Source organism: Myotis lucifugus, unplaced genomic scaffold, assembly GCF_000147115.1.
Source record: "Myotis lucifugus unplaced genomic scaffold, Myoluc2.0 scaffold_0, whole genome shotgun sequence".
NCBI classification, from domain to species: Eukaryota; Metazoa; Chordata; class Mammalia; order Chiroptera; family Vespertilionidae; genus Myotis; species Myotis lucifugus.
In genome coordinates, this window is record NW_005871048.1 from 49,607,140 (window position 1) to 49,620,629 (window position 13,490).

Consider the following 13,490-nt stretch of genomic DNA (forward strand, 5'->3'; position numbering starts at 1 on the left):
TGCTATGTGACTAACATACGAAGCCTTTCTGACTCTAAGTGTGAGTCCTGGGGGTCCTGACTGCTTGGGGTCCGTCTAGCACCACTCTATAGAGACCACCTCCCCCAGGAAGTGCTGTCAGGACTGCATCCCCACCAGACCTGCGGTCCAAGGGCGTGGTCCACCCTCAGGGTTGGTGACCGGGCCTGCGGGAGAGGAGGTGGAGGGCTACAGAGTGTGACCAGCGTTCTCATGGGGAGGGACTCTGCACTTTCCAGGAAGCTCAGGGGAACAAGGCCAGTCACAAGGACCTTGAGGTTTCAACAGGTCATGAGCAGGCAATGGGGAGGGAGGCTGAGGAAGTCCAGGAGGCCCAGGGCCAAACGAGGGCCCACTGTCCACCCCCTAGTACACCCCCCATACACACACACACACACACACACACACACACGAAAGGCCTCACGAGACCCTCAATGGGCAAGGCCTAGGCTGCGGCTAGAGACTTCTGTTGCCCTATCCTGCAGGTGCAGCCACCCCTTCTAGGGCTGACGGGCTGGGAAAGTGATGCATCATGAGGAATCTGCCTTGACTCTGTGTGGTCACATTACCCTGTTTTCCTGCACAGCCCTCTTGCTTCGTGTGTATTTAGGGCCCATGATGGCTCAGGCAGAGGGCGCAGCTGGTACCCCGAATGAAAAAAGAAGGGGTGAGTTGGTCCGAACACTTTATCCCGGTAATTGTGGGCCCCCTCCCTGCCACCCACGTGGTGCTCTGTGTGAACACAAGCTTTAGGGGACCCCAGGGAGCGTCTGTGGCTGCAGATGAGCCTGGCTGTGGTGGGCGGGACCAGGCACGGGAAATGCTGACGTCACTCACGGCACTGTCGATCCCCAGGGTGAGCAGCATGATGAAGAAAACCACAGCCCAGGCAGAGGACAGCGGGAGCGTGGCCAGCGCCTCCGGGTAGATGATGAAAATCAGCCCTGGCCCTGAAAGCAGAACCTCAGGTTGCCACGAGTGTCACTTCACGTTTACGCCCTCTTCCCCGCCCCCAAGAGGCCCACTCGGCCCCCACAAGTGCCTCCAGATTCAGGAGCACAAAATCTTTCCCATCACAGCCTCCCCCGTCCTCCCTCCTGTGAATCTCGCAGACACCTGGCTCTGGACTCTAGATAACGGAACCCAGCACCAGGCGCCACAGCTCTGCTCCAGATCTCTCCTGTCCATGGCTGTGAGGGCTTGGGGGGCGCGGGAGGGAGGACCTTTGGGGTCCTGCCTGTGTCCCTGAGCATCCGAGGGCCCTCTGGCTTGTTCTTCCTGAGTAGGTCGCTCACACACTTGCACTCACTATGGTTCGTGAGCAATACGTTGTAAATATTTTCTGTGCCCTGAAGTACTCTCAGTGTGATCTGTAAAACCACAGGCTGGATGCGCAGACCACATTCATGAGTGCTGTCTGGTGTGTTGCTGGGAATGGGAGTGCTCCTGGGCACATGCCAGTGCTCCTCAGATCAGCCCCTTCTACAACTTTCTGGAACTGGTATTGCTGGGTCAGGACAGGCACTCTGGGCAGCCACACCCGCTCCTCATCCCCAACAGGTGAGATCCAGGTGGAGGCGAAGGCTGTGAGCCTGGATGGAGAGGGGACGGGGACAGCAGGACTCACCTAAGATGAGTTACAGTTTGGCTTTCAGTGACCTCAGAGTAAATATATTCCTACGGGAAATTGGTAAATATTTCCACAGAAATTTTCATGGTCAATCAGAAGACGTGCATACTTAGCTGACAAGCACTGCCCACTGAGACTCTGCTTTGGAAGCACCTTATAGCTCTTCTGTTTCTCCCAGGCCTCAGTAGACCTGCTGGCACCAGCCAGGAACGGGGAGCTTATATGGGGCGCTTAGGTCTTTCTAGAGCAGTGGTTCTCAACCTTCCTAGTGCCGCGACCCTTTAATACAGTTCCTCATGTTGTGGTGACCCCCAATTTCATTGTTACAAATTGAACATAATTAAAGCATAATGATTAATCACAAAAACAATATGTAATTATATATGTGTTTTCCGATGGTCTTAGGCAACCCCTGTGAAAGGGTCGTTCAACCCCCAAAGGGGTCGCGACCCACAGGTTGAGAACCGCTGTTCTAGAGGATGGGACAAAGGCCAGAGACCGGCCAACCTCCCAGAGGCTCCATGGCTCTGGGGTCGGGCTGGGCTCTCTGATGACTGAAATGCAAGGCCAGGGGTTAATTCTTTGAGATGCTGTAAAGTCTAAATGCCATAAAGCCAGGAACCCAGAGAGAGATTCATCAGCTCTGTTGAATTAATGTCAACACCCTCACCTTTCATTTCTGTATCCGAGTTAACATTTCACCCTGTTTTCCTGAGAATTAGAGCCATAAATGACATTTACTTTGCTTGTCATGCAAATGCATAGAAAACATCCAGCTTTACCTTCAAGGGTTAATAGAGGTCTTTGCAAGTTATTCCTATTTATCATAATAAAGGGCAAAAAAGACCGGAGAAAATGCATACATGCAGGTGAGTAAATTTCACTGCTCTGTACTTATTTGCGTTTATGTTCCCATTCTCCCACCTTTATTAATGTTTCTTCCTAGAGGGAAGAATATGGACTTGAAACCATGCGAAGGATTCATCCCAGCCCCCTGCTTTCTCTGCCATTTCAGAGGGGACCTTTTGGGTCTGGGAGTCTCTGTTTTCTACTTTCAAAGTGGGTTCTTAATGCTCAACTCTCGGGAAATAGATGGGATGAGAGCTGCCGGCTGAGAGCTGAGGACACAGGTCGGGTGGGTCCCTCCCTGAATGATTCCTGACCCAGGAAGATGCATCCTTTGCACTCACAGATGAATCTAAGGAGCAGCCCCAGCAGAAGGGACTTCCCAGCAGCCAGGAGAAGGGGAAGGAGGCCTTCAAACTCGGGGCAGTGCCTCAGAGCCAGAGGACAGTCTCCAGGGGAGAGACCCCTCCCCAATCACCTGCACAACAGTCTTGAAGGCAGGGGAGGGCTGCAGCCATCTCAAGAGGCCTGGAGCCTGCACTGACCCCATTCAAGGCTGCCTATGCCACGGTTTCCATCACGAACTAGAACCAAGCAGACTCCCAAGTGCTCAGGGAGCTGTAGCAATCAGAGGCCCCTCTCAGGACCCATATCTGTGTCCAGCCTCCCAGCTTCCCCTGCCTGGTGCACTCCCTGCTGGGGCTGAGCCCGCTCCTGTGTGGTCTGTGCCCGCACCCGCACCCTCCACCCGCCAACTCCCAGGGCACAGGCACCGTGTGCTGGAGAGTCCAGGTTTCCTCTGTCCACATCCCCCGTAAACATGTCATGGCCACTGGTGTTTGGAGGGAAAAGCTTTGGAACAGATTAGCTGCTCATGTCAAAAACAACCCAACTTTTTTTCGGCTGATCATGCGTGGAAATCCAAAAGCCTTGCTGCTTGGGACAGCTCAGTGCTCCCAACCCCGCTCATCTCCCCTCGGGGTGTAAACAAAGTTGGGGGATCCAGACTGACAGAGGAACTGGACCTCATCCTGCAGCCCAAGTGGCCTCTGTGAGGAGCACGTGGCTGAGGGGCCACTGTCACATTGTCCCGCAGAGGGTGGGAGTGGGAGGATGCGGGGACAGGGGTTGTCCTGCTTCCAGTTATTTGTCTTGCAATTGGTCCAGCACGTGAACATGTGCAATTCTTCAGATCAGCAACTCTTCTCGTACCAAGGCCTGTGTCTCCCCCTCATTTTGCAAGAATACACCTTTTGAGAAGTGGCCTGGAGCAGGTGGAGGTGTGGGGGCCCCAGCCTGCCCTCGGGGGACTCACCATCCTTGGCCACGTCCCCGATGGGCACACTGTGCTTCTGGGCCATGTACCCCAGGAAGGAGAAGACCACGAATCCCGAGGAGAAGCTCGTCAGGGAGTTGACCGAGGTGGTGATGATGGCGTCTCTGTGAGAACAAGACACCCAGGCCAGCGCTGGAGCAGCTGCCATTTCCAGTCATTATTCTCAGTTTACTACATGTTTCCTGCCAAGCGCGGCCAGGCCCTCCTGCAGCTGCAGAGCCTGTCCTCCGGCTGCGCTGCCCGTTGGGACGGGACCTCCCAGCTGCGGGTTCTGGGCTCTGGGCATGTCCTTATGGTGAGCAGCCGTCATGTTTGGCCGGGATGGCAAGGCTCCTGGGACACATGACTCAGTGCTGAAGGTGAGGTGGTCTGCACCAGCAACCCGGGGGCTCTGGGTGGACAAACAGATGGCCATGGGGGTCCCCACCCATGGCGAGGGAGCTGTTAGGCAGCAGGGATGTTGTTCAAATGCAGATTAGGACAGAGTGGGTTTGGGGGGCCCTAGATGTTGTATTTTCCTGCTGCTTCTGGGGGGCTGGTGCTGCTGGTCTGGAGACTCCACTCTCAGCCCTCCTGGGAGCCAAATGGAAGGACATTGCAGAGTGCCCGGCCTGAGGGCACAGGTGGGCTCAGGCAGGGCTGTGTTGGAAACAGCCGCCCAGAGTTCACCCTCTGTGGGAGCCTGGCAGCAGTCTGTCTGGTCATTTTGCTGTGCACACTCGCTGTCTTTGTATTTTACCACATTTTATCCTCAAGATATGAAAGAATATAAACATGAGCCTGTAGTCCTAGCCAGTCTGGCTCAGTGGATAGAGCATTGGCCTGTGGACTGAAGGGTCCCAGGTTCGATTCCAGTCAAGGGCACATGCCTGGGTTGCTGGCTCCATCCCCAGTGAAATCAATAAAAATATATTTAAACATGAGCCTGTAAAGGTCAAAGAAAGCAGGTCCCAGGTAAATTCTGTTTCTGTTTTTAGAAGGATTTTGGGTCCAACATGTGGCAGCAGCTAAGTCAGGTCATTCTGGGCCAGGTGGCATAGCCAAGATGCCACCAGGCTGTGGGCACACAGTGCTGCCACTTTCCTTCCTGTCCTGATGCTGGGTCATCTGGGTGCCTCTGCATAGGGTCTGGGATACCCTGCGGGACCCAGGCTCCCAGGTGCAGGCCAGGGGACTCATTTAGGTGCTTCACTGTGGGGGTGTCTGGAGGAGGAGCCTGACCTGGGCTTTGGGAAGAGGAGGGAGGCAGGGGGAGAGGAGGAGTCAGGGGTGGGGCCTCGGGGGGAATCTGCTGCTCCTGGGATTTAGGAGGCTTCCTTGCAGGGAGGTGATGCACATCTTCATGTGTTTCAATAACTTCCTGAAAGCAAGGACCAGCATTTTGCCTGTAGCTTCCCCATTTTAGTTTTCACTTAAAAAGCCATTTGGCTCAGTGGTTTTGCACACAGAGCTTACTTCCCCTTGCTTTCTACTGGGCACATATTGTGATACCCCCACCCCCATATCAGTGATGCACATTGATTTCTGCAGACCATCTTATGGGAGGGAATGGGACAAGAGCTCAGAACCTACCTGTAGCAGTTGTTGGTGAATTTATTGTAACTGGAGAAGGCGATTAGCACCCCAAACCCAATGCCCAGTGAGAAGCATATCTGGGTGGCAGCATCGATCCAAACCTGCAGCCAGAGGGGAATGAGCGGCTGTTGGAGATAATTGCGGAAGTGAGGGCCAGCTGTCGCGAGGCAATTGTGCAATTGTGCAAAGACCGAAGCCTCAGCTCCCTGTCCTCCCTGCAGGTGTCTCCTGCTGAGATGCCTCCAGCTCCATAGAACAGGGTGGAATTTAAACGCCATTATCAACAAGCACCTGGCATCAACAACATGATCAGAGTCATAGGCGTCTCAGGGAATAAACCTTCCTGTGTCACTGGCCTGAAGGACCGTGATGAAAAGGAACCACGTCTTCGTGCATTCTTTGCATTTGCCCACACGACCACAGTTACTTTATTATGAATCAGTGCTGGCATCTGTTTTGCTTCCTCGTGCATGTTGCCTGGAGCCGTGTCTGGGCCTCAGCTGCATTTCCTCTCTCTCCAGTCATCCAGCTCCCTCTCCCTTCACCTCATCTCGCCTTCCTCCCATGGCTCCTGCAGCCACTTCCCCTCCTGGGGCTTCCTGGGAGCTGAGCCACACCCTGTCATTCTTCCCTTTTCTGCCTCAGGGCTGCTTCTTCCTGAGTCCCTAGTGAGCCCCACACTGCCTCTCATTGCAACCTAGCAGCATAAGGCAGCCCCTTCCAAAGGGGCCCCTACCCCCAACCTGGACCTTCCCCTCCTGACCACATGGCCTTCCACACCTAGTACTCCCCGGGTGGCTTCTGGAGTCCCACCATCTGCCCATCTAGTGCACCTGAATTTGCACCCATTCCCTTTGGAAAGCTGCCATTCCCATTACCCCTACACCCACTGGCCAGCGGTAACCATCATTTCTGAGCTGTCTCCCTGCAATGCCACCCCTTCTCTCTCTTTCTCCGGAGACCCCTCTCCCATGACCCGGCCAAGCCTCTGCTCTCCAGGAGGCTGCCTCCAGTACTGCTTCCTTTGCCGAAGAAACATGCAGCCTGACTCCAGAGTTAGTGTTTTAGATCATGCTCTTGTGCTGGGGGCACTGGAATGTTTCACCACTGAGGTCTGGCTTCCCGAGGAGGAGCCCTGGTTCCTGCGATATCTCAGCCTTGCTGGGCCGATGGACAGGGAGCTGGGGCTCAGGCTGCATTCCAGGCGAGTGGCAGAGCTCGCTGGCACAGACTGGGCAGGGCCATCGGTGCTTATCCGGGAACCCAAGAGCATTCCTCCGGGACATGGGATGGGACATGGGGAAGAGGTCAATAGGCAGGAGCCTTCATCCTATTTCTGCGAAGACCCGGCAGGTGACCTTTCCCCTAACTGCCTTCTTCTGGTCCATTGAGCTCTCCTGAATCGCCCATCTAGTCCACCTGAATTTGCACACACTCCCTCCTGTCCATTCCCACCCCCCTTCTCAACAAGACGGTGAACTCTACGGGTGGGATCAGGTTTACACATTGCCCTGCAGAACCTCGCACACAGCAGGGCAGCCAGCACCTGCTGGATTTATAGGGCGAGTGAGAAATTCCAGCCCAGGTTCTGCCATTGGGATCTCCTGCCCCAAGCATGGGGACCCCCTGACACCGTGCCTGCCAGTCCGCATGGACTGCAGGGTCGCGAGCGGTGGGCATACTCACGGACGCCTCACAGAGCCGACGGAAGTCAACGCTCAGGTACGCCCTGATGCCGTCCATGGCTCCAGGGAGAGTGATTCCTCGCAGGAGCAAGGCGAAAAGGACCACGTATGGCATGGTGGCCGTGATCCACACGACCTGGGGAGAGGACAGCGTCACCGGGCTGCACAGGCCACCTGCTGGCATGGAGTGGGCACAGCGTCACCCTGATGGTTGGTGCTAGGAGAGAGGTGGCCTCTGATTGAGAGCCCCACATCCCGAACATTCACAGGACGCCCGCTCAGCAGATGCTCACTGAGGGAGGCCATCATGCCTGCTACTCTGTGCATCTTTCCCAGGGATTAAAAGAGGACAAACCATTTGGCAAGGAAGGAGCATTTCCTGCTCTGTATTTGGTCTGTCACAGCAGGAGTGGCTGGATTTCTGATGAGTGAGATGTGAGCAAGTTTCACTTAATTGTGCGAACGTGCACCTGGATTACATGTAAAGGATGGATTCCGGGCTCCAGAGGGAGGAAAGGCACGCTCACTATCAAAAGGTTCCCATGTGCTGGCCCTTCACTACATGTATCATCACACCTGATGAACACATTCTGGTCAAAAGTGCTTTGGGTGCCCAGATAACAGCCAAAATATTGTCATCAGCAAAAACCAATTTATGCTGCGCTTGTCTCAATGCTGAAAGCACTCTGCTGTGCTTTTCCCTTGATGCCATTTCTCAACCACAGTCTTGCGCTGACTCCTCAACTCAAACACAGACCCCCTGTCAGCTACCCAACCCACCACAGCCACCCCTCCCCTTCACAACCATCCGTCCACAGTCCACCTGCCATGGCCTACCCTTCCACCGTAAACCCCATGACAGCCCCCTGTTCACTCCCTGCCATGGCCTGTGTCCACTCCCCCCATGGCCTGTGTCCACTCCCCCCATGGCCTGTGTCCACTCCCCCCATGGCCATGTGTCCACTCCCCCCATGGCCATGTGTCCACTCCCCCCATGGCCTGTGTCCACTCCCCCCATGGCCATGTGTCCACTCCCCCCATGGCCTGTGTCCACTCCCCCCATGGCCTGTGTCCACTCCCCCCATGGCCTGTTTCCACTCCCCCCATGGCCTGTGTCCACTCCCCCCCATGGCCTGTGTCCACTCCCCCCATGGCCTATGTCTACTCCCCCCATGGCCTGTGTCCACTCCCCCCATGGCCATGTGTCCACTCTTTCCCATGGCCTATGTCTACTCCCCCCCATGGCCTGTGTCCACTCCCCCCATGGACTGTGTCTACTCCCCGCCATGGCCTGTGTCCACTCCTCCAATGGCCATGTGTCCACTCCCCCCATGGCCATGTGTCCACTCTCCCCCATGGCCTGTGTCCACTCCCCCCATGGCCATGTGTCCACTTCCCAGTTGGCTAGGCTCAGCCTCACCTTCCCCGAAGTCTTCACCCCCTTCCACAGGCTGAAGTAGAGCAGGACGATGACCAGCACCAGGCAGGATGTGAGCTGCCAGCGGGGAGGGCCCAGGTCGCCGATGCCGCGGCTCTCATGGAGGTGCAGCACGCCGCGCCTGGAGAGGGAGAAAGGTGGGGGGCCTAGAAGAGCACTGCTTCCCCACCCAGAACTGTAACCAGACAGCTGAGCTTGCCCAGAGACTGTCCTCCCCAGCGCCACATGGCAGACAGGACCCAGCCTGGCAGGGCCAGAGACCCCCTGCCCCCCTCTGAGAAGGACCAGGCCCAGCAGTCCTAGCTGAGATGCGGGGTATATCCTCCAGGTGAGGGAGAGGGTGTGCTGGGAGCCCACAGAAGCCCAGCCCTGCCCCTCAGCACCCTGCGTTTGGAACTGGGGAGGGAATGGGTGCCTTGGGTCTTTGAAGAAAGAGCTTCAGAAACCAGAGGGAAGGTGTCAGCAAGGTGGTGGCCGCTGCTGCACACGAAAGGTCCAGGCCCTTTACAGGGCTGAGGCTGAGTGGACCTATAGTAACAGGTGTCTGCGCTGCTCTCCGAGGGTGACAGTTGACGAGAGCTGTCCAGCTGTTGAGGAGGATTCTGCGGGAATAGACTCAGGATGAGTCTGTGCCAGGTTTGCTCAAGAACTTTCTGGTAGTGGGATCCGCCACCATAAAGACAGAGCATAAGGCCACATGGGAAGGGGACAGAATGGCCAGTAGAGCCCTCCCTGTGGGCCAGGCAGGGGTCTGAGGCACTTTCCACACAGTATCTCATTAAATCCTGTGACAGCCTGCGGGAAAGGTGCCATTGTGTCCACCGTGCATCTGCCGCCTCCCCTCCCAGGCAGGACTGTGAGTCAAAGCTCAGCCAAAGGCTGTGCTGCTGCCCAGGCAGTGGAGGAGCCACACTGTGAAAAGGGCCATCACCACGGGATTTGCGAGGTCCGAGCAGATCTTCCTGGCACCATGGGAGAATGCCGCAGACCGCAGCGTCCCAGAACCTTCACCAGCTGCAGGCACCTCGGGGTACGTTGGAGAAGTTCGGGTCTTCACACAGTCTTGGGACAGGAGAGGCTGTGACAGGCAGGGAGAGCCCAGCGCAGCACTCCTGTTCCGTCCCAAACCCGGCATGGCCCAGGTTGGCCTGCAGTGTCTGAACTGTCATCACCATCTCTTCTTTACGGAGCGCAAGATACACGCTGAAGTGAAAGGAATCTCCTCACACTGTCCGATAGCAGTGTGGGATCTGGGATAGGGAGCTGCTTGGTCAGGCAGAGGAGGGGGCCACTGGCAGCCTGCGGTGCCCTGCCTGCCCTCCTGGAACCTGCCCTCCTGGGGCCTGCCTCACCTGGGACCTGCCCTCCTGGGGCCTGCCTCACCTGGGGCCTGCCCTCCTGGGGTCTGCCTCACCTGGGGCCTGCCCTCCTGGGGTCTGCCTCACCTGGGGTCTGCCTCACCTGGGGTCTGCCTCACCTGGGGCCTGCCCTCCTGGGGCCTGCCTCACCTGGGGCCTGCCTCACCTGGGGCCTGCCTCACCTGGGACCTGCCCTCCTGGGGTCTGCCTCACCTGGGGCCTGCCCTCCTGGGGTCTGCCTCACCTGGGGCCTGCCCTCCTGGGGTCTGCCTCACCTGGGACCTGCCCTCCTGGGGTCTGCCTCACCTGGGGCCTGCCCTCCTGGGGCCTGCCTCACCTGGGGCCTGTCTCACCTGGGGCCTGCCCTCCTGGGGTCTGCCTCACCTGGGCCTGCCCTCCTGGGGTCTGCCTCACCTGGGGCCTGCCTCACCTGGGGCCTGCCTCACCTGGGGCCTGCCTCACCTGGGACCTGCCTCACCTGGGCCTGCCTCACCTGGGGCCTGCCTCACCTGGGACCTGCCCTCCTGGGGCCTGCCTCACCTGGGGCCTACCCTCCTGGGGCCTGCCTCACCTGGGGCCTACCCTCCTGGGGTCTGCCTCACCTGGGGCCTGCCTCACCTGGGGCCTGCCTCACCTGGGGCCTACCCTCCTGGGGTCTGCTTCACCTGGGGCCTGCCCTCCTGGAACATGCCCTTCCAGGGCCTGCTTTACCGGGGTCAGTAGAACTCCCCGTGTCTTTCTCTCCTCTTTCCCTCACCTCAGCCCTGGCTCTGTGTCTGCTGTCCATGCTCCCTCCTCACCTTGCCCTGGAGCCCCTGCCAGGCCTTATCACCTGAAACCTCTTTTCACCAATGAGAGAAATCTCCTTGGAACAAAACCATCTGCCCAGTGAGGCCACACATTGTGTGGGGCCCGGACCAACCCCTACATACAATCCAGCTACGTCTTGCACACACGGGCGTGGGTTACACACCTAACCCTTTTGCCTGGGAAAGGAGCACGGTGGCCCACAGGGGTCACAGCCTCCGAGGCCTGAGAGGGTGCGGCTGGGAGAAAGCACGTGGCTCTCCTCAGGACTGATTATGAACTGCTTCTAGGATGCTGTACACACTGGTTTTACCTCAGACACTTCAGGCTGCTTTGAGAATTAGCCCCTTGTCTGTGCTGGCCAAGTCCCTTCCCCAAGACTAAAAAGTCCTCTTGTTTGAAGTTGTGTGAAATCCCACAGACACTCCAGAGGACAGGCCCTGCAGAAGCTGTCAGCTGGAGAGGAGCCGGCAGCACCACACTGCGTGGGACAGCCACGCCAGGCACTGCAGGATGCCTTGGGGCACAGGGAAGGGCAGGTGCTTCCCAAGAGCAGGCGCACAGTAGGATGAGGACAGGACGTCTGAATAAGATAGTTTGGGGCTGAAAAGCAGACATTTCTAGAGTGTAAGTGGCCTGGAGGACCAAACAGGGATGGCCTGGGATGTCACCAGCCTCGGCAAAGATCTAACACTTCCACTTCCTGCAGCTTTCCTTCTCCAGGTGTGTTTATTGTCGTGGTTCTTGGATCCGGATAAGGGAGCCTTTGAGGCGGGCCAGGTATGCACTGGGCTGCACCTACACTGTCACGTTGGATCCCCACTGCAGCTGTGTTGCCCCATTTACAGCAAGGAACCCAGGAACTGAGAGGGTAAGAACACTATCCAACCCAGAGACAGCCAGCAGCAGAGCCAGGACCTGGACCCCGGCAGCCTAACTCTGAACCTGTGCTCTGCCTGGGGGTGTGGGAGGGGATGGCTGCCATGGAAAGGAGGTGAGAGGCCTCCACTCTGGCCATGAGGGATTGTCATCATACCAACTAGAAAGCTGGACAAAGTACACCAAATGAGTATTTGCAGATGTGGGACTGGAGATGACAACGCCCCACTTCCCACCTGGAGGCACCTCCCCCCCTCCCCAATGAGCACAGCATGGGGTCTTGCTGGGTAGAGCTTAGGGAGTCTCAGGTGCTGACAGGCTCTCCACAGGAGCCCACTGACTCAGCCACAGGGTGAGACCCTGCAGGTCTCTGAGCCCAGGCAGGGCTGAGGCCCACTGAGCTCCCCAGCCACGGTAGAGGACTTGCCAATCACATGGAGAGCTCAGTAGACCCTGGAAGGGTCACTGCAGTAGAGGTGATAAACCATTCCCAAAGCAAAGGCTGCCCAGAAGCATTTCAACAAGTTTCAAAAAGAGAAAATTGTACCACCAGCAAATTAACTTCCTACCAGAACAAATCCAACACTCATTACAGGAAGATTACAAAATTACTAGACAACAAGAAGCAAGAAAATGTGACCTACAGCCAGGAGAAAATCGATCCATAGCTTCCTCATACCAAATACAAAAAGCCACTCAAAAGGGTAAAAGACTAAATGTGAGAGCTGAAATTATGGAACTCTTGGAAGAAAACACAGGCATAAATCTTTAAGACCTTAGGTTTGGCAATGGACTTTTTATAAAAAAAAAAATCAATTTATTTAAACAAACAAAAAAACCCCAGTTCATTCATTTGGTTCTAACCCCCACCCCTACCTATAGAAGCACCAATCAGTTCTCCGTATCTATGAGCTTAGATTGTTTTTGTTGAGTTTGGGCTATGAATTTTTTGATAGGGCACCAAAAGCACAAACAATAAAAGGAAAAAATAAATAACTGACTTTATCAAGATTAAAAACTTTTGTGCATTAAAGGACACTATCAACCTCCAAAAATATCTTGTGAATCAAAGATAGATCACAAGGCAGATCAGGGAACACTTTGAACTGAATGAAAATGAAAATACAACATATGGAATATTGCTAAAGCAGTCTCTTAGAGGCAAATTCGTAGCTTTAGATTTGTAGCTTTATAATTTATATTAGAAATTAGGTGAAGGCCTGCTCAGCCTTCCATCTGTGCTGAGGACTCATGCTAGCTTTGTCCCACAAAAACCCCAAGGGAACGGAACACGGGCACAAGACAAAGAAAGGGTCCTCTCACACCCCTGTGAGGCAGCAGGGGCGGGTGGCTGGCCCCTGGGCTGCCATAGAGAGCTTGGCTCTGCGTCCTTCCCTTCCTGAGGCAGCCACAGCAACTGAGGAGTCATCGCACCCCGAGGAGCAGACCTCTTACTTACTCAAAGTACTCGGCGGCAGGCGTGGTCCTGAAGCTGTCGTTGAGGCCCGAGCCGTCACTGGTGTTGCCGAAGTAGGAGTCTGTGCAGTTGGGGCTGTTCCAGGTGTTGTTGCAGTGGGTCCAGGGCAGCTCCATGGTGAAAGAGGAGAAGAAGTAATGCAGCGCCCAGGCGATGATGACGTTGTAGAAGAAGCCAACGTAGAGCGAGATCAGAATGACCGTGAAGCCCACACCTAGGGTGGTGAGAGCACAGCCACCGTCAACAGAATGCCCCTTCCCACCTTCCCTTACAGGAGACACTGCCACCTGTGCCAGCTGTTCGCCACCATCCTAATATCAGGCAACATCTTTAAATACACAGGGGAAGATACGTGAAAGGGCAGATGCTGGACTTTATGCTGTGACCACAGAGAGGGGCTTCCCCCTTCCAAGACCATCTATGGCCATCTCTGTCCACTCA

General features: G+C 56.0%; 1 protein-coding gene across 2 annotated transcripts in view; it reads right to left on the reverse strand.

Moving 5' to 3' along the window:
- Positions 1 to 13,490, reverse strand: part of SLC6A3 (solute carrier family 6 member 3) — a 32,132-nt gene that overhangs the window by 10,765 nt on the left and 7,877 nt on the right. For both annotated transcript variants that reach the window (XM_023751939.1, XM_006081461.3), the window contains 6 exons: positions 13,032 to 13,263; positions 8,511 to 8,649; positions 7,092 to 7,226; positions 5,403 to 5,506; positions 3,810 to 3,934; positions 856 to 968 (listed from right to left, as the gene is read on the reverse strand). In XM_023751939.1, coding sequence (XP_023607707.1) covers positions 856 to 968; positions 3,810 to 3,934; positions 5,403 to 5,506; positions 7,092 to 7,226; positions 8,511 to 8,649; positions 13,032 to 13,263 — 848 coding nt within the window. The remainder of the gene's footprint in view (positions 1 to 855; positions 969 to 3,809; positions 3,935 to 5,402; positions 5,507 to 7,091; positions 7,227 to 8,510; positions 8,650 to 13,031; positions 13,264 to 13,490) is intronic.